This window comes from Notechis scutatus, chromosome 6 (assembly GCF_049901735.1).
Source record: "Notechis scutatus isolate UNSWTSFEM ecotype Mainland chromosome 6, rNotScu1.2, whole genome shotgun sequence".
NCBI lineage: Eukaryota > Metazoa > Chordata > Lepidosauria > Squamata > Elapidae > Notechis > Notechis scutatus.
Genome location: NC_142014.1, coordinates 64,740,271 through 64,762,379, shown reverse-complemented (window position 1 = coordinate 64,762,379; position 22,109 = coordinate 64,740,271). Strand labels below are relative to the sequence as shown.

General features: G+C 38.1%; 1 protein-coding gene across 4 annotated transcripts in view; it reads right to left on the bottom strand.

The window, feature by feature from the left end:
* DENND5B (DENN domain containing 5B) overlaps window positions 1-22,109 on the bottom strand; it is a 115,661-nt gene that overhangs the window by 63,442 nt on the left and 30,110 nt on the right. For 2 of the 4 annotated variants that reach the window (XM_026695096.2, XM_087968519.1), the window contains exon 2: window positions 4,129-4,194. The exons of the other annotated variants lie outside the window; for them this stretch is intronic. In XM_026695096.2, coding sequence (XP_026550881.2) covers window positions 4,129-4,194 — 66 coding nt within the window. The remainder of the gene's footprint in view (window positions 1-4,128; window positions 4,195-22,109) is intronic. 4 annotated transcript variants of the gene reach the window in all.

Below are 22,109 nucleotides of genomic sequence, written 5' to 3'. Positions count from 1 at the left end.
TTAAGCCATTTAAGTTTTCTATTTCTAATACAATACTACAATATCATCTTATGTACCTTGCAAAATCTCTTTGAAGAAATTATACTTATCCTTTATCCCTAAAAAAAAATTCCTTTTTTCCCATTTAATTTCAAAACTTTGTGGCTTTTCTCCACCTTTTCCCTTTCTTTCTTCTCCCAACAAACCTTTCTACCCCCTTCTTCTAGCCTCTGCCTTACTGGCTTCCCTTCTCTGTCGTATTCCTCTTCCCTTTTGTTTACCATCATTATATTGATTTTGCACCTTGTTTTTCCCTTTCTTAAATGTTTTTTAAATCTCAAGTCCTTTATTTCTCTTCCTTTCCCTCTTCCTTCCCTCTTGGTCGAGTTCTGAGATTTATTAAAGATGGCTTCCTCTCCTTGTTCTTCTTCTGCTGTCTTCATCAGTTGCAATGTTTGTTGATAGTTAATGAACGCCTATTTCAAAGAAAGAGATGATTAAAACCAAAGCTCTTCTCAGCCTACTCATTTAGGATTAAAGTTAGTCATGAATTTTGTGAAAATGCAGTCTGCCACATATCTGGTATAAAAATATCCCTGAGGTTTTTTTTTTTTTTTTTTTTCAGAGGAAAACTACTTCATTTGTATGTCATGGCAGACAAATCTTAATTAATCTGCTTATTCTCAGTGGAGTTGGCCTTTCATTTCTTACACTGGGGGTGGGGTGTATAAAAGCATAGTAGGCTACATTTAGGCACAATGTACCATTATTGGCAGTTACAAGAATGAGCAACAGTGACCTATAGGTAGAAGTATTCCCTTTTCACGTAGAAGGAGAAAACACTAAAAGTTTCATCTTGTAGGTTGAAGTAACCCATACTTTGCTTTTCCATCCAAAAAGAAGCAAAGTATAATTACATTGTTCTCAACCCAGGATCTCATTCCATGATCTAACTCGGGTTCCAGGTGCTCTCTTGTGAGCAAGCTATAATTTATATAAACTAAGTAAAGAAAAATTAATCTCCTCCCCATCGTGCATAAAGGGTGGTGTGAATAAATGCGCTCCTTCTCTATTCTATTTTGTAATTATGGTTTGTTATGGGATCTGTAGTTGCAATGAATAGCTTTTCAAGGGTTAGAGTTAGGAGCTGAAGAAACTTCTTGGATGAGAAGCAAAACGTCTTCAAAGAAAAAACAGAAAGTCCAGTTACCTCTTGAAAAAGCACCTTAGGGACAATCATGACCTGGATTTTTATGAATCTCCATAGACATAGATTTTCAAGGGTTTTTATCTATGGAAAAGTGATCACTTGCTATCATCTCTTGGTTCAATGATGGAGAAATTGTGCCTAGACGATACTGTTGGACTGACAATGCCAATCATTTCTGATCACCAGTTATACTAGCCTGAAGTACAGATGTTATTCCCAGCAGTTCTCTACGGGGAGGAAATCCAGTGAGCGAATCAAAAGAATCTAAAAACAGAAATCTTGATGAGGCTCTCCCATCACCTGAAGAAACTTCTGAGATGAGAAGCGAAACGTCTTCAAAGAAAAAACAGAAAGTCCAGTTGCCTCTTGAAAAAGCACCTTTGGGACAACCATGACCTGGATAACTGAGAATCTCCATAGACTCTTGTTGAAGTTGTAAACCAGGGGTCCCCAACCCTGGGCCACGCAAGTAGGAGGTGAGTAAGCAAAGCTTCATCTGTGTATGCGCAGGATTTAGGTTGTGTGCACGAAATCATTTTCCCCCTCACGGTCTCTGGAAGACAATTTTGCTTCCGAAACTGGTCCCTGGAGCCAGAAAGACTGGGGACTACTGCTGTAATCTGAGTTCTTTGATGTTAAGAATTCTTTGTTATTAAGGCTATAAGAACAAACACCTGTTTTCCAGGCCTCACTTCTGAATGACTTCATAAAGCTTTTCACTTGATTACTTAGCCTGAACTTAGCAACAGATCTGGGGTGCAAAACTTCAGATAACCACAGTAGTGGTGGTATTCTACCGGTTCGGCCCAGTTCGACTGAACCGGTACCTTCGAGGATCGTCTGTGAGTGAATCGGTTCGCTTGGACAATCAGCTGCTGGACCCGCCCGCCTGCCCTGGCTCTATACCGACCTTTATTTCCTAGTTTTGAAGCTCAGCTGCTTCGCACGGCACAACGTATTGCTGCGCGTCAGCTGTTGAACACACAGGGAGAATGCAGGATTTCAGGAGGTCAGTAGGAAACCCTCTGCGCGCGAGTGAAGCAGCCCACCAAGCCACACTCACTGAACCGGCAGTAAAGCAATTTGAATCCCACCACTGAACAACAGATGACATAGCAAGCAAACAGCTAACATTTACTATATCTCTTGGCTGCTATCTAGAACAGCAGTCATCAACCAGTGGGCCGTGAGAAATTTTGGTGGGCTGCAGAGAAATCTCACCCCCAGAGCACACCCCCCAAAGCAATTAATCTAGGCTGCGCAGAAACACAAGGCTGCACCGCCCACATGGCCTGCAGGAACCCTCCCCACCTACTCACTCCTTGCCTGGCAAACTTGCCTGCTAAATTGTTATTTTTCTGACCATCAGCTGTTCTGCTGTGCCGGGAGATTTAGATTAGCTAGGAAGCAGGAAATGGTTGGATTTCTTGCTTTCTAGCTAGTCATTAGATCTTCGGCTCTGCTTTTAAGTACAGCCGTGCCTCCCTTAGGACTGAAGTTTCTATTATTCAGTGCAGACTCATGGCAAGCAAATTTATGTGACAGACTCGGGTAGCCGATGGCAGATAGATAGATCACTGAATGATTCTGTGAGCAACTCAATCTGCCTGCTTTGCCTGATTTTGGTTAAAGTTGCTCTTTTTTAATAAAAAATTCAATATTTACATACATGGTGTGTTGTGAGTTAATTTTGTGAGTTTGCTTGCAAGCAAATTTTATGTGACAGACTGAGCTAGCCAATGGCAGGTAGATAAATCTCTGAATGAATCTGTGATTCTGTGAGCAACTCAATCTGCCTGTCTGCTTTGCCTGATTTTGGGTAAAAGTTGCTCTTTTTTATAAAAAAAATTCAATATTTATATAAATATTTATAATATTTACATACAAGCCATGTCCATGACCACCAAGCCATACCCACAAATTAGGCCACGCCCACAGAACCGATTAGTGGTTCCTGGGATTTAAAATTATGAGTTTGGTGGTTCCTGAGGTCCAAAAGGTTGGTGACCCCTGATCTAGAAGGCATCTAGAGTTTTGCATCCAAGATCTTGGAGCCCAGCCATAAGTCCAGTCTTTGTTGGCAACACAAATAAAAACTTCCTGCTTGACAGGCCCTTACATAATTCTCACTCAACATTCCCTGCGTTCAGAACTCATTCACTGTTTCTAATGGCTGCCCAACAAAGCCCTTTTTAGGGAGTATTTCATTATCTGGTCAGCTTCTTTTCCACTTTGTATCATGATTGTTGCTACTAATTACCCTTTGTAGGGACTTTAAAAAAATTGATGAGGATGCTATGTTTTTAGTATTGTGACTGGAAGTGGAATGTGGTAAGCAAACTTTAAATATTTTAATAAATAACACCACATATTCTCCTTCCTCCTTTTACTAAGTGTAAATGTTGGACTTGGTGGATATCTATACAACTGTCATCAATGCAAAATGAGGTTTTGTTTTGTAGCTTTCAGCCTTGAAAAAATCAGCAGCCCAGATGAAAACTCCCAAATGTGACTGAGTACAACACATAATTCTAACATTAGATAGGTTCATATCAGCTGAAATATGGGTTTTTTTGGGTTGAAGTGTTAAATCACAAACACTATGATTTGCAAAATTGGGTTTACGGTTGGGCCTGATATGGGGAACCAGCCAATTGTGGCTTCCATAGGCCATTATGAAGCAAGCCATTTAACAGCATGAAGTACAAAAATCCCTGAGCAAAATGTGTGTATGTATTTAGGGCTGGTAAGGAAACAAAAAGCAAATGGCTGTTAGTTTAACTTAGAACTCCCAGGAAAAGGATGATAGCTGCTGATTAAAATAATTAGAGTAACCAATCAATGAATAGAATTTAAAGGAATTCAAGACAAATGAAAAGATGGAAAGCCTGTAAGTTAAAATTAGCAAACCCCCCATTTTTTTTAATATTTATTTTTACCTGATGTTCTTTTTGTAGTATCTGAATTCCTGCCATGGCGGTCGGCTTCTAGCCACTGGTATAAGACTACATAACATAACAGAAACAAAAAGTATGTATGAACAAAATGAACAAAAACTGCAGACACACATAAGCATGGTTTTTGAAAAACAGAGAAATATGGATAATGAAATGTGCAGTAGTATGTCTAGCGCTGTTCATGAAAAAGAGACAGGACGATGAATGTTAGTGACATGTGCAAACACAGATTAATAACCAAGTTGCCCTATGAGTCTCTGTTGATGGGAAGGGAAAACTTAACTTGCCTTCTGCTGAACACGTGACTTCATATGATTAATGGTGGTTGTGCAAGATTTCTGCTTCCAAAGATCTATCTATCTATCTATCTATCTATCTATCTATCTATCTATCTATCTATCATATATATATATATATATATATATATATATATATATATATATATATATATATATATATATATATATATATATATATATATATATATATATATATATATATATATTATAGTTTGCTTTTAAGTTGCTTTAAGTTTAGCAACTTTAGCTTTTAAAGTTGTAGCAACGTTTCGGCAGAATCTCATCTGCCATCATCAGGCTTCTGTATTGTGTTATGTATGTATGTATGTATGTATGTATGTATGTATATGTATTGTGCAAAAATTTTCCATCCAGATATAATTAGGTTGAAGCAAGTTATTTAATTCAGTTCTTCATAGTAGCTTGGCATTCTCTGCTGTAGGGTGTAAAGCCACCATGGCTGATGTATACTGAAAGATCTATCAAACAGTGGAATCCATTTTATTGTTTGGTTGGTTGGTCATGTGGGGTATAGTGACATCAAACACAACCTTGATCTGGCTGGGGAGGGTATCTGTGTTTTTAGTATATAGGCATTATGTATCAACAAGATGAGAAAATCAGAAAACATTTAATTTGATTTAACTAAATCAATGTTAAAGCAATTTAATGCAGTTAATATAATTACTCTTCAATTATTTCTTCCAACACCACACTAAAATTTACACTTCAGGGACCATTTTCAGGGAAACATGTGTCCTTGGGACCCTCCAGCCTGAAGCAACCTCCCCAACCTGATACTCTCTGTCTACTTTACTTGCCTACAACTCTTTGTATTCTGGGTACAGGCTGGGAATGATGGGAGCTGTCAGTCAAGAAACCAGGAAGAGATTAGATTGGGGAAAGGATATTAATAAGAAATGGAATAAGAAGCAGTGAGCTTTTCCAATATGTCAAGGAACACAGGAGACATTTCTGAAAATTATAACTTTCTCCAAAAGAGTGTCCCGTGTCTGAGCCCTGATTAGGCAAGGAAAGTTGTTAAATGACAGGTGGTAGTGTTGGGCAGCCCATTTCTTTCTGGCAAAGAAGATCCTCAGGAGCCAGTGTTCTGGAAATTATTTGTACATGTGTTTAGAAAGAAAAAAGCATCAATTTCACCTCCCTATCTTTGGCAGCTGGTTTTGTTGTAGTTGGCAATGCCATCATATGAACTGGCCCAGGAGATGTCATGTTAAGGTAAATAACAACAACAAAAGATGATTTAAGTATTTAATCAAAAATAAACAAAGAAATAATGCCAGGGGAAACGTTTTGGCAGATAAAAATGAAAGCTTTGTATTTTTAAGGCTGGGTGATATTGGTCACAATGGACCAGGGGTGTGGGGGGAGGAATCATTACTTTTTAAAAAGGAAGCTTTTCCCAGGAGCGGGTATGCTTGGAGTGTGCATGTATAAAATATTAAACACATACACAAACAGCTGTGGACAGATTTGATGTAGGTTTTTTTTTTCTGATATTAATCCGTCTCCGTTTTGCTTTAATCACATCTGCTTTCCCCTGCCATGCCCAGACCTAGCTCCAATGTATCTTGGTCTTTATTTTTGTTAAAAATGTTCAGGAAGAACAGAAGTTCACACTAAAATTTGAAATTAGTAAATATAAATAGGTATGATTTTGATCCTGAAGCAGCTATAGTGCCCTGAATGAACACAGAGGACAAAGAATCTGCACATCTTTGTAACAACTAAATTTTAGAAAAGAAAATGGTGATGGTAAGTGTCAGAACAATATCATACACTCAGTAGCTGCAATGGAAGTGATAATATAATGCAGAGTAAATACTTGATTAAAATTCTGAATAGCAACTAGAACACAGAAGGAATGAAAAAGGAACAAAATTGCTTATTTATATGATGTACCTATAAAATATATTTTATCTCTCAAGACTTCAAATTTATGCATTTTGAAGGGACGGGAAATGGTTATATTTCTTTCCTAAATGTGAAAATTCTTTTTTTTTAAAACCTACTTTTTAATCCAGAAGAAAACCTACTTTTTAAACTACCAGGCTAATTGAGAACACAGCCTAAAACTAAAGACTGTCACCTTCAATTTACATTAACATCTCCCAGAGAGCATTTTGCCTCTCCGGTGCATTAACACAATTTTAAGAGAGAATGCAGTTTAATTCATATTTCCAAAGAGGCCGAAAGAAAATAGCTTGAAAGCAGATAATTGGCAACTGATTCATCATACTCAGGACTTGCTTTAGCCATGGTTTATTGAACAAGCCCTAATGGGCTTTTAGCACCGAACACAATGTTTATCAACCACAATGGTTAGGTTTATATACCACGCTGATTCAATTCCAACCAATTATGAATTAGTGCAATGCAAGAATCTAGCCAATATGAGCTACCTCTAGTGAATTTAGCCAGCATCTAGCAAAAAGAAGCCACCTCTAGTGAATTTAGCCAGAATCTAGCAAAAAGAAGCCACCTCTAGTGAATTTCCATTCAGGAACCTTCTCAGACACAATAGTTAAGACTGATAGGTGTGTATATCTCTCACAAAGGGCTACATCCTTAATTGAAAGGCACAAACCCACAAAAAAGGGCATTTCCAGGGAGAGCTTTTCTAGCTCAAAAACGTCAATTTATAATGTTATCTTTAACTGAAGCCAGATTAATAAAATAACAGCGCCAATTTCTATCCATACATTTTCAGTTTTAAACCAACCAAAGGCAAGGATAGATGGTTAAAAATGCAGTACAATAAACCTGCACTGCAGAGAGTATCACACTGGTAATACAAGAGAAAAACAGTTTATGGGCCTCCGAGATCTCATTACCACAAGTCCTTCTATTCTGATTAGCTTTTACACAGAACTGAGACATTCTCAGTTGAGACCTGGAAATACTCCTTGAGGGACAAGAGTCCCAAATATTTTCAAACACAGAGCCACCGTTAAGCCTTAAATTCTCGGTTTTATCGAAGGTGTTAGAGCAGCTCATTGGCAAGTTATCCCTTTTTGTCATGCAATATGTATTTACACATGTGTGTATAAATAAGTCCCCTGTAATCTTTACACTTGCTTGATCACAAAAATGTTATGTTGAAAATAAAATCCATCAGAGACAATTAAGCCAGCCTCAATCTCTATTGAGTTAGCACTCTTGTCCATCTCAAGTGTTACACACCATAGTTTCCTCATCTTCATACAGCTGCACTTTCAAACACCAGCATAACTGTAGACAGCATTCACCTGAAAGCAACCTTAACAAATAGAAGCAATTCCCCAAAGAGATAGAAGACCTAGGATTTCAATGGTATTCATACTAGCAGCTACAGTATCTAAGCACACATTATTGCGGCAGAGAAATTGGGAAACTCTGTGAAAAATTGTGTTTTGCCCTAGGGAACCAAAAGCTCCATTACAGTGCAAATCATATGCCTGATTTCCAATTGTTCCACTTCATTCATGCACATATACAACCATATTGACTTCAGCCATGCATAACCCTGTGTGTTTTGAATGCTGGCTGCAAGCTAGTTCAGATTTCGGTAAGGGCAGATCTGACATTTTCAGAATTCTAATTCCGGAACAGAGGGTGTAATATACTTTTAGCTTCAAGCCTTTCTTTTTTCCATGTCAAATATACATAGAACGGAGACAGTTTTTTCTTTAGGCCAAATGGCATCCAATCCACATGCTTTCTAAGCAAAGACTGTTAATATAGTGATTCCATTGGTTGTATAACATGCTTAGTTATAAATAGCTAGATTTATTTGTATATTACATATGTGCCCACCTCGAGCATTTTTTTTAAAAAAATAGTATTATTACAATCTTATCCTAGGAAACAGCACAGGCAGCTTCCTCATATCATATTCTTTATGTAGCTCTGACAGTAGCTATCCAAATTTCCAGCCTGAGCTTTTCTATCACTACCTGGAACTCCAATGACATGGAATTAAAACTTCAGTATGCAAGCCAATTTTATTTCTATATTTATGTATTTATATTTTGTGTTTCTAGACTTTGCCACTAACATATATGCCATTAATATGGGTATACATTATATATCCCATTCCACATCCCAGGATACAAAATCTGTAAAACGTACTAAGCCAATCTATGGTTTGCCTACTTTGGTTAAGCACAATTTCATGAATCCAGCCATGATTTACAACACAGCATTATGGCTAGCTAGATCGTATACCTTAACAGAGTGTAATGATCTATATCTTCCAGACCTGCAAGGACTATGGCTTGATTGAAACATTACTTTTTAGCACATTTGTTTTTAACTCATTAATGCAAGTGTTTCTGATATGCTCAGCTATTTTGTCATTATCATACTGTATGTCTGCTGCTCATTGTCTGTACTCTTGACTTCACCGTTCAGAATTCCTCCAAACATTAGGAGCATCTGAGGGCATGTAATGCCATGACCATGTGGTAAAGGGCTGAAGTCCAAGGAATTTTACAATATAATAAATGGGGTTTGTTTGTTTTTTGGAGTTAAGAGTGTTGGGTGAGCTAGAAACCATGATTTTGCAGGGTGTGGACCAGCCATTCCCACACATAAGGATTTTTGTGATCTCCCCAAGCTGATGTGCAAAACTGATCAATAGTCAAGTAGATTTTCTTCATCAACCTTCAGGACTGTATGGATAACAGATCTCATTTTAGGTTATAAATATTGACAACTCAAAAGGGGTCACAAACTTTTAAGCACTACTGTACTTGGATTTCCACATTATCCTATACCACATTTGCCTGAAGTATAATTTATTGAACAAGCCATTATGAGTTGGTTCAAATAACTGATTAAACCTAAACCATGGTTTACAGATTTCAGTGACTAAGTTCACTTATTGTACTATTCCAGCCTAAAAAAGCTACTTTAAAGTTTAGTACAATGTGCAAATCTATCCAATGTACTCATTTTAAGAAGACACAATCTAAGTTTAAATCTCTGGAAGATAATTAAACGTATATGCTGCCCATTTCACTCTATAAAATGACTCTTTTATATATTTACAATGCTCTGAAAGACTAACACCCATTAGGAAGCACTCTTCATGGAAAATGAATATGATTTAACCATGATTTGAACAAGCCTAAAATAATTGGCTTCACACATTGTAAGACATAACAGTTTGCAAGTCACAATATCTGACTTCTTGGTTCTTAAACTATTTGCTATGGCTTAAGGTTGTACATGAACACTAATCTTAATATCCAGAACTCGGTTTCTGAACCACAGCTGGAAAAAAATCACTAATTGCCAATAGATCAATGCTAACAATACAATTAAACTTTTCATAAAATTCTGGGCTGCGTGAGAATACCCGCTAATGCAGATTTGCCTTCATGAAGAAGAACTTTATTGTCATTGTACAAGTACAACAAAACTGTGGATGCACCCCAGCAACTGTTCACAATACAATAAAACCAAAGCACTTAAAAATGAAGATAAGAAAAATAGAGTACCCACGTCTCCATTTGCAATTAGAGAGTACAATATCTACGAATATACATAAAATATACATCCAACACTGACTGTGATGCTTTGCCGAGTATAATACACAAGAGATGGATTGTACTGTAATATGTTATTATACATCTAAATGGGGTGTTGAGATTTCACATCTTAATAAGGTAGTGACTTTATGTTTATTTGCTGTTCGGATGGCCCAGGGAAAGAAACTATTTGTTAGTTTAGTGGTGTGGGATTTTATTGACCTAAAACGCAGTCCAGACAGCAGCAGGTCAAAAAGATAATTGCCAGGGTGTGAGGGGTCTTCTATGATGGCCTTGATTCTGCTTTGGCAGCGGGACCTGGCTAAGTCTTCCAGGGAGGGCAGAGGGCAACCAATGATCTTTTGAGCTGCACATAAATAACAGGAGAGGTATGCCAGAAAAAAACATAGAAAACTAAATACATATTCTAAAAGATAATACTTCTGGGTTTGAAATAAAATAGTAACTTGCCTATTTGTTCAGAGAATATATTGTTGTACACACAATGCACTTAAGGAAAACCCTTTCAGGATTGTAAATGTTTATAACACTACCAACTGTGACAGATTTTGCAAATGTAAGAATTTTGTGGGGGAGAAGATCTGAAGCTAAGCTTGTATTAATACAAAGGGAGCTGTTACATTAGGCTTCCTGCCAAAAAGACCAAATATAGATACACGGAGCCATCTGCCTACCCCTTTACTGATTTCTGAAAATTAAAGAGAATTCAACAGTAACTGCCCATTAACATCTCAGCTATTTTTAAGATGCTGCTAGACAGTTAACATAATGAACTTCACAGGATTAAGGAAGTACAAGCAACATACATGTAGTTTTCAGGTGTTATCATCAACACAGAAATGCTTGATTAAACCAAAAATATTAGTAAACTTTCTTGATACTGGGAAATGCTTCTCCTGTTCATTATTTTTTTATAAAATAAGTGTTGAATGAATGAATAAATGAGATTTTCCTGGATAATCACTTTGCAGGTATCTTAGCCAGCCTTTAAGACCTGGTCCTTGCCCAGGCCTTGGGTAAGTGTGATTGACACCTCTTCTGAGTAATATTTTACTTTGGTTATTTATTTTATTTAGTAAATTTTTATGTCACCGGTCTTCCCTATAAGATGACTCTGGGTGGCTTCATGCCTGGTTTGTTCCATCTTTGGTTTTATCAAATATATTATTTTATTGTTTCTGTCTGTGAATCGTCCAGACTCATTGAAAGTTGGACCAGGTAAACAAAACATTAGTACGACTAAAATAAAATGGTTAGTTACAGAGCCCCTAAATCTATCAATGCCAAAACAGGCTTCCGTACTAAAATGATGTTTTCCCCTTAATTAATCAAATTTAAATTAATTACAATTCAAAGCTTCATTCATTTCCCCTTAATTAAGAACAATCAAAAACTGGAAAGAAAAAGGGAATTTGAGAGAATTGTTGTTACTAAACTCTTTACAAGAAGTCTGAGCAGTCCTTGACATTCAAAGGGAAAAAGAAAGCGGCATAAATGTAATATCTGTCTGCAATTAATCCTGAGAAAAGACAGAGCTGCTTGCAAGAACTGCAGGTGGGCATGAGGTTCATACCTTCTAGAGATATGTTACTGTACAGGTAGTCCTCAACTTACAACGTTCCTTTAGTGACCATTCGAAATGACAATGGCATTGAAAAGTTAATTATGACCATTTTTCACCAATGCAGCATTTGATCAAAACTCAGAAGTTTGGCAACTGACTCATACTTAGGATGGTTGCAGTGTCCCGGGATCAACTGATCACCTTTTGTAACCTTCTGACAAACAAAGTCAATGGGGAAACCAGATTCATTTAACATCCGTGTTACTAACTTAACAACTGTGGTGATTCACCTCACAACTGTGGCAAGAAAGGTTGTAAAATGGGGCAAAACTCACTTAACAAATGTTTCACTTAGCAACAGAAATTTTGGATTCAACTGTAGTTATAACTTGAGGACTACCTATAATGGTATGCATGAGTGGGTTTGAGAGATGTGGCAAAGAGACAAAGAAAAGAGAATGGTGAGATAAAAGGAAACTTAGCCCTCAGCAGAAATGTGGGTGTGGCAAGAGGCACAAAAGGGACCCTCCGCAGTTTCTTCAGCTGTAAAGGGGATGGAGGGGGGAGAAATATGCTTTCAGACTTGCAAAATTGACCTCAGTATTGGGAGGTAGACCAGATAGGAAACACAGTCAGATGAGCTAATTCTACTCTATTGTAAGGTTAGTCCCTTCCTTTCACTGGGTCACTTTGCCATGCCTCCCAAGGCCATATCCACATACCATTACAGATTGGTGTGTAAGGAGCTGTGGCTGCTTTTTGGTCAACTGAATTTGAACTCAGATCTCTCCATTTTAATCCAACATTCTATCCACCACATCATTCTTCCAGCTTTCCCACGTTTATCTAACAAGTTTATATCTCACTTTATCTATGAGTAGGAGGTTTGCTTACCCACAGCAAATGCTTAGCCGGTGTGCTGCACTACTTTGATAGTAATGCTATAATATATATATGATGTAAGGTAACAACTGTAATCATAGCATTTATAACTACTGGTGGATATTTATGGCATCTACTTATGGCCAAGCATTCAACCTATTATTTGGTGTACCATAAGAAGAAACTACTCAACCCCAAAAAGCACACCTACGGTCTCTACCAAATAATCAGATGATGCAAACATACTCTATTACATCATGGAATTTTTATGAATTACTCTCCAACCCCAAATTTCAAATGGTGAATCCTATTTTAAAATAAAACTTTAGGGATTAAAATAAAATGCAACTCCGGGTTAGGACACTGCTGAATATAAGACATAAAAGCCCATTAAAAATGAAGGTTACATATAGCACGAAAGCCTGTCAGATTCCACAAAAAATTGTGTCCCTTGAGATAGGCTGATGGTTGAGTCATGGCATATTTTCCCACGGTTGTTAAGCGAATCAGTGCAGTTGTTAAGCAAATCACACACCGTTATTAAGTGAATCTGGCTTTCACAATTGACTTTGCTTGTTGAAATTTGCTGCGAAGGTAGCAAATGACGGTCGCGTGAGTCCAGGATGCTGCAACATTAGTAAATACATTCTGTTTGCCAAGTGCCTGAATTCTGTTTACAAAATGGTTGCAAGTGTGAGGACTAAGTTATAAGTCACTGGTTTTGGTGCTGTTATAACTTTGAACAGTAGCTAAATACAAGATTGTGAGTTGAGGGTTAGGGTTAGGTGCATCTTAGTTGGGAGGAGGGGATTTTATATCTACCTACCTACCTACCTACACACTCTTCCTAAAATTGCTCTGAATGGATTATGGTAACTTAGAACCTGTTATCTCCTCCATGGTAATTATTTGATGAAAAGATAACCTTAATCCATCAGATGTTTTCTGATAGGCCCATAACTCCTTCCTAAAATTCCACATGGAGCCACCAACTCAAGAAGGAGGGGAACTGTAATCTTTCATGAAAGTTTGCAATAGTACTACAACCTCCTCACCCCAACCTAAAGCATAGGTCTTAATGTCAGTCAAAGCACTGTATATTATATTCCCTGGAAACTCCCAAGAAAAGGGGAGTAAAGGGAGGGAAGGTGGGAGCATTCACAGACTGAAGTCATAGATCGCAGTCAATCCAGACTTCTACTGTAGAACACTTGGAGTTGAATATTCCCTAGGAGAATATTTAACAAAGAGAAACAAACAACTAGGAGGCAAAAGAAAACAACAAGCTATTTAGGGAATAACTATACACTCCCACATGATAGAAATGCTGCTACTGGAGAAGTGAAAACCAGCAGTGAAAATAAACAAGGGTTTCTCGCACATAAAAATAAAGTAATACTAGATGTACCAACACTCCCACTCTCATTCTCTCGAGGTTCAGTTCAAGAAAAAAACAGGGAGGTGGGGAGATAGAGACAAGGATATATATATATGCTATTAATAGTTCGCCTCCAAATGCAGCATTCTTCCTGGGTTTCTAGCTTGGGCTCAGCTGGAACTGCCCGCTTAAAATTGGAACAACAGGAGGAAGTGCGAGGCAAGAATTCAGATTCCAGGACGAGTGTCTTTTAATATGTGCCAATTTAGGAGCTCAGCTCAAGTGGAGGAGCTGGCTTCTTCCAAGCAGAAAGCTTTCTGTGGGCTGTTCTGAATTTTGCCTTCCTCTCATTGTTCAGGCTATATTTACTCATAATCCAGCTGTCGGGTAGCAGTACAAACTAAAGACACAGGCGTGCAGCAAAACTGATAAAGGAAGGATATGTTCCTCAGCGGGGTTTCTCCTCCTAATTCTCATGTCTCCACTTGAAACACAGATCTGCCTGCCGTACTTGCTGAAGGCAGATCACTGCCACTCATCCACCCCCACCCCTTATTGCCAGCCTAATGCCAGTTAATCCTGACACCCTTCTTCCTGGCAGCAAAAGCAGCAGCAGAAGTGGTTGGGGGAGAGGTGTGGGTGGAGGGCCAACAGCTGCCATTCTTCCACTTCAGCATCTTGTTTACAGAGGCCGCTGCTAAAATTAGAGGCCTGAAGATGCATCTAAGGCAGAAATGTCAAAAGATGCCTATGGTCCCTGAGTGGGGGAAAAAAAACCCATCAAATGCTGAGAATGAGCATTCCGATAAGAGGCAGAAGGGCCTGCAAATTCTCTTTCAAAAAGAGTAAATCTTTTTTTTTTCTCATCTAGGACTAGACAAATTCACAGCTTGTATTAAGCCATAGGGTGTTTACACAGGCTTTGTTGTATTAGCTATAGCACACTGGATTCACGTTATACGTTAAAACCCAAATGGCAACTTCCCAATGTGGTTGGTTGGTTTTTAGTAAATATTAGCCATTCTGATTGTAAGACTACACAGGTAGTCCTTGACTTATGACAGCAATTGAGCCTAATGTTTCTGTTACCGAATGAGAAAGTTAAGCAAGTTTTGCCCCATTTTATGACATTTCTCGCCACAGTTGTTATAGTGAATAACTGCTGTTATTAAAGTAGTAATAAGGTTGTTAAGTGAATCTGGCTTATCAGTTGACTTTTCTTGTCAGAAATTTGAAAAAAGTGATCACATGACCCCGTGGAACTGCAACCGTCATAATTATAAAAGAGTTGCCAAGCATCCACATTTTGATCACATGACCATGGGGAATACTGCAACATGTGAAAAAAGGTCATAAGTCACTTTTTTCAGTGCCGATGTAACATTGACTGGTCACTAAACGAACTGTTGTAAGTCAAGGACTACCTGTACTTTATGGCTCAGTGTGTTATGTGGACCCAAACAATGCTGGCTTGTAGAATGGATCATAGTTCGTGAGATGAATACATTATACCTCAGTAGAATGAGGTGGCAATACCAGGCTAAATAATAGATTCCCATACCAGACAGCCATAAATATGTTGCTTTAAAAAAAGAAATTGCCATAGTAAATATATGCTCTCATATAGCACAATCCTATATAGAGCACTGCTATCAAATAATTTGCTGATTTCAGCACAATGGAGAAATGCTGGAATTGACAAAGTCTCATTCCAGAATAGCTAAATGCTTTGGAAATTACAAATACAGTTAAAAAGATTATCTGAAAATCCTGGGTTGCTTACAAGCATCACTACAGGGGTTTTTGTAACTGCTTAATTTGAGGGAGACGTCAATGGCTGCTCCAGAAGTTCCCACCAAATTATAATGTAATCGGATAGAAGGGGTAACTATCACATACATATTAGAATACTTGCTGTGTTTAATAAACTCAATGTAAGTGAAATAAAACCTTCATTTCAAATAATTCAACCCGCATTAGTTTTTCTCCTGATCTTGTGAACTGCTTTGTCCTGGGGTCAGTAGTTGATCAAATGTGGCTTTCACCTTAACATGTTGCATACCGGAACTGAGAATTTACTATATTCCTAGGGTTCTTTCTATATTTTGCAGAATGTTATACTTTTATTGGTTAATGAATGGATGGATTAAAAAGGAGAAACTTTAACTATAAACTTTAGGTGCTTCATCTTATAGCTAGTTGAAAAAATAAATTAAATTATACTATTCAGTCAGCTTCAAGCTGCTCTAGACAGATTTATTTATTCAATTTGTATAGCTGCTCATTTCAAACCAGTGACTCTGGGTAGTGTAGTAACATAAAAACAATGAAAGCAGTTAAAACACCAGTAATACAAAAAGAATTTAAGATACAAACAGCAACCAGGAAGTATAATCCATTACTGTCAACATAATCACAAACAGGTCCTTTCACACATTTGGGACTCAAAGCCATCCTAATCGAGGGAGGATCTTCTAGAGAGTAGTGCAATGACAGAAATGGTACTCTTCTTTTCCAGAGCATCAAACCGGGGGGAAATGTGACACTGCAATGGAAGTGTAACTGTCTGAAATCAAGCGAAGAAACCTTCATGAATCTCTATGCGCTTCCATGCACACACAGGCTACATGGAGCACAGATTCACCTGACAGAAATGCCCTACTGTTGTTCCAGTGCAAGATATATTAAACAGCCAGCTGAGTCTTTGATAACACAACAGTAATTTTATTTCTTTGTATTCTGCCTATATTGTTTTTTTAGAAATATCTCAAGGTAGCAAACCTATCCAACACACCTTCCTTCTCTTATTTTGAGATCAGAGAGAGTGACTGGCCCATAATCACTCAGTTGGCTTTCATGGCTAGTCCGGCACTTGAACTCATGGCTGCTGCTTTCTAGCCTGGTGCTTTAACCTTTTCAGTTTTTTGAAAAGGCACCTTAAAGTCAATGTTTCTCAACCTTGACAGTCTTAAAAGTTGTGGATTTCAACTTCCAGAATTTCCCAGCCTGGCATGCTGGCTAAGGAATTCTGGGAGTCAAAATTCACACGATTTAAAGTTGTCAAGATTGAGAAACACTGCTTAAACAAAGCTTTGGATGACAATAAATGAATACTAAGTCACAACACAGACTTGCTGCACAGCTGCAGAACATGCTTCTAAGCTTGCTATTAAAGTTGCCATAGAAACAGGAAAAGAAACTAGAATACAAATCTGCAAGTGTTAGGCTTGAATGTGAAAAAAGGTAAAACTTACCAAGGACAGGATTAACAGAAAGACACATGATCCAGTTTTGATAGTTTTGACAGAATCAAGGAGACCAAAGGCTGAAAATGTCAGGAAAACAAACAGCAAGATTGACTAATTTCAGACCAAAACGAAGAAAACCAATATAGGAATAGAAGGTGTACATGTGGCTTAAACTGAATGAGTCATTATCATAACTCTTAAACAAGAAGGTCAGAATACAGCCCTGCCTCAGTTGGTTAGATCAAGAGTGCTTGAACCCCCATAAACTACACCTCCAAATTTCAGATTTCTAACTAGGGAGGAAGGTTACAAAAATGGCAGCGTCTGCTTAAAATATTACACTTACTTAAAAGAAAACCTAAGTTTCCCTTCAGGAATAATTTACTTTTAAAGGTCAATCAATCACAATAAAGTTGGAAGGGACCTTGGAGGTCTTTTAGTCCAACCCACATTTCAGACAAGTGACTATCCAATCACTTCTTAAAATATGAAGCACCCACAACTTCTGGTGGCAAGCTGTTCTACTGGTTAATTGTCCTCACTGTTAGGAAGTTTCTTAGTTCCAGGGTGCTTCTCTCCTGGATTAGTTTCCATCCTTTTTTGTCCTGCCCTCTGGTGCTTTGGTACATAAGCTGACATCTTAGCTGCTCTTCTTTGCACTTTTTCCAAGTCTCAACATTTTATTTTATTTTTTTGGTAATGTGGTGACCAAAACTGGATATTCCAGGTGTGGCCTTAAGGCTTCGTAAAGCAGTACTAATCCTTCATTTGATTTTGATTCTATGCCTCTGTTTATACAACCAAGGATTGTATTAGCTTTTTTGGCTGCTTCTGCACACTGCTGGCTCATATTTAAGTGATCCATCAATTGGATTACAGGTAGTTCTCAACTTACAACCACAATTGGGTCCAAAATGTTCATTGCTAAGTGAGTTTTGCCTCCATTTTACAATATTTTCCTCAAAATTGTTAAGCAAATAACTATAGTTGTTAAGTGAATTTTGCAATAGTTAAGCAATGGCTTCCCCCGTTAACTTTGCTTGTCAAAAGCTGGCTGGGAAAGTTACAAATGGTGATTCCATGACCCTGGGACAGTACAACTGTCATAAATACATGCCAGTTGCCAAGAGCCCAAATTTTGATCACGTGACTAGGGGGGATGCTGCAATGGTTATAAGTGTGAAAAATGGCCATAAATTATTATTTTTTCAGTGCTGTTGTAACTTTGAACAGTCACTAAATAAACAGCTGTACATCAAGGACTACCCGTACTGACAATGTGGAAAAAGATTATTATTTTTCTGGTCTAATATGGTGCTATTCTCCTTTTGTATACAGGGATAACAGGGGAGGGAGGGAGGGAGGGAGGGAGGGAGGGAGGGAGGGATCACCAACCTTTTTCCCTTCAAAAATATAGAAAAAGCTTGTCTCAGATTTTTAATTATAGATTTCCACCTGCCTCCATCCAACTCTGTTAAAATGTAACACTTAGTTCTCAAAGAATTATCCATTTATGTTCTATTTTGGGGGAGGGGGACTGAGAGGATTTGAAAACATCCCTATGCCTCACCAAATTTATATGGCAATTTTTAGTGGAAGCCACTAAATGAAACTGGCCCCAGGCCTTATATTATTTCTGACAGAAGATTAGATTCCTAACTGACAAAAAGGAACAAAATAGCTGGAACTTTAGATCTTTAAAATTTTACCTATTCTGTTGATCAACAGATTTTTAATCATCCAAGACCTGACATATTTAACTGGTTCCAAAAATGTGAAGAAAAGAAGCAATTAAGAATTCCAAGTGCATCTTTTAATGCTAGAAAATATTGGTCAGAAAACATTCATTTTCCGTTAGGAAAAGCAGCTATCAGTGCCTGGGCTTACACGTAGTACAAAAACACATATAATTTTCTAGGAATAAAGTCAGCTGCCTTAAAGAAAAGCAAATTGCATTTTCTATTCCTGTTTTGACTAGTGGGTGAAACAGAATAAAAGTTCTGTCTACACCAGAAATGGAGAATGCCTCTTTTGATGCCAGTAACCGGCAGAAGAACTGCAGATCCTACTTCCTTATGGCAAGAAAGGGAAAGTGGGACTTTTTTGGGGGGGTGCTAGGTCCTCTGTCAAAGGAAGAGGATCTTTTTGGTGGTGGAATGATGGGCACCTCATTCTCATCCTTGCCTCTGTAGTCTTCCTGCTATCCGATTGATTCATGGATACGAGGGGTGGCTTTGTGGCACTGTGGGAAAGTCCCGACTCACCAATTGCCAAAAAACAAATGGCCATGCAAGTGGTTTACCAGGATACCAGCGTGGGGAGATGCCCACAGCAGCTTCAAGTGGCCAATGCAACAGTGTGATAGGAGGTCATTCAGACAGATCAGATAGCATGGTTTGTGGTGAAAAAGCTGGAAAACACCACTTTGCAAATTAAGTAAAAAAATTTAACTTCAGACTGCCTTCCCAATGAGTAAGGGATAAGTTGTACATGACATCATCTGCTATGCTTTCTATATCCATTTGCAGAGATATCTCTGATCCACAATTATGTGGCCATGATGGGATCTGTTTGGCTTTGGCTTAAGTAGATATGTGAATACAACCAAATGAATCATAGTCTATAGCCATAATATTGAATTCAGCAATCCACAATTTAAAAATGTGATATATGAACCTCTAATAGCTCCCAGGGTTCGCACTTTTATTGATTTTTAGAGAAAATTAGAGCTTTTTCTTCCAAAGGGGAAAAAAAACCCTTCTAATTCTAACTATCATTATCTTCATTTTCTTTCCTAACCGAAGATTCTATTAAAATAAACTGGCAGAATATAAAGTAAAATACAGATATATAATTTTCCAAAAGTAAAAAGCATTCCCTTTATTTTTTTTATTTAGAAAGCATATTTGTCTTCTAAATATTTCATATCCAATGAGTTAATTCAAAAGAGAGGGGGAGAGTAAAGTTGTGCTAAATATTGATTTCATGTTTCCAGATGCTGCATATCAAATAGCAGAAATGACCCCCTTTTGTTTAGGAAGGGGGAAAAGAGAGTAATTGTTATTAGTAAATCTAGGATGAGCAAAAAATGTGAACCAGAAATCTAACACTGTCAGAAATATGTAGAAACTAGCTCGATACCCGTCCTTCGCTATGAAACTATGTGGTTGGGCTTAGTTTTTGGGGAGGAAAATAAGGGAGAGGGGAGAAATCTACCTCTCCCTAGCAGCATCCATCGGTATTCATCTGGCTAGCATCCTGTCAGTGAGTGGGAGTTGAGGGCTGTTTGGAAACTGAAACAGTATTTGCTGTGTGAGCAAGAAGGAGACAGCAAGGAGCCTGGCTGTGGCTTAGCTCAACTGTTCTGTACTAAAACTGGTTGCTGCTATGAAACTAAAACTGAAACTCCTCTCCTCTGCTTGTGTTTTGCATTTGGAATAGATTTATTTTCAGGTGGGGAGGGGGAGTAGAACTCCTTAGCACTCACAAACAAACAAAATCTCCACACCACAAGCCAGGCAAACACCTGGGCACAAACAGATCCCCCCTGATACCTCCAGCTCAAACACACCCCAACCAGGCACCCAGATGAAACCTAGCTTCCTAATAAATGATAGCCGTCCATTTACTCGGAGCCAAGCCGCACTAAAAGCCTCCAATACAGAAAACACAATGTTGCCAGCCAACCAAGACAAAAAAAGCCACAAAACATACAGAAGATATTAGAAACACCAATCAAGCAGAACACAGCAAACTCCAAGACCAATAAACACAGACCAAGACTCCCAACCAATCAGGATGAAGAAAAAACCATTCTGGCACAGTGTAGGCTAGCACCAAATTTAAAACAGAAACGGCTGTGAAAGTCTGACTCACAGACGAGCACAATACAGAAGCCTGATGATGGCAGATGAGATTCTGCCGAAACGTTGCTACAACTTTAAAAGCACAACTATAATGACGTGGGAAAATACCCGAACAAAGCTGAATACCATATATAGATAGACAGACAGACAGACAGACAGACAGATATAGATATATAGATATATACCTGTATTAATACAATTTTTAAAAGGTAAGATACAACATATGAGTTCTAGTCCTGCCTTAGGCATGAAAGTTGGCTGGGTCACTTTGAAACAGTCATTCTCTCTCAGCCTAATCCATGTCACAGGGTTGTTGCTGTGGCAAAAATAGAAGAAAGAGGTATTAGGTATGTTTACTGCCTTGAGTTATTCAAAAATAATAATAAAAGTGGGATATAAATGTAAAAAACAGACATGCTAATTACTGTTAAGGTTTCTCTGACAAGAGAGAAAGGGGGCAGTCTTGACATAATATTGTTCCTACATCTGTTAAGAATGGTTAGGATTCTAGCAGGACCAAGGACAGTTCTGATCTCCTTTCTTCAGTGCATTTTGACCACATTTGAGGATGTCACAAAGATGGAAAGAAAGCAATCAGCATAAGATTAAATCTTTGGAGATTGGGGGGGGGACGACGACGACGCTGAATTTAAAGTACAAGCAATTGTTAAAAAGAAGGCAGAGCTTCCAAAATTAACACTAATGTCTAAACAGGAAAATCAAAAAAAATCACTTGTCACCCAATGGAACTGGAGGTCATGGAAAATTGTGATATACAGCAATCTACCCATTGTTTGGAGGGCTACATTTGATGCGCATAGTGATGTGGGGTGGAACAATTTTCCAGATGAGGAAATGCATTTGCAATGAGCTGGCCTGCTACCTTCCACTTAAGGGATATCCCTTCACCAACCGCTAGCTTTGTGTCTACTTCACTTATCCTCTCTTCTCATATCCTCTTAACCTTGAGGACACAGGAACATCAAAGCTATTGAACAGTTAAGTGTCAGAGGAAGGTGTGTTGACCCAGCTTCACTAACAGCCTCAGGCCATAAAAAAGAACAGGATGAACAGTACATTAGGCACATGAGCAAGGCAGATGCTGGATCTTTCCCCCATAATCTTCCCCATGAAAAACACCTTTTATTAAAGAACCAAAACATAGGCAAAT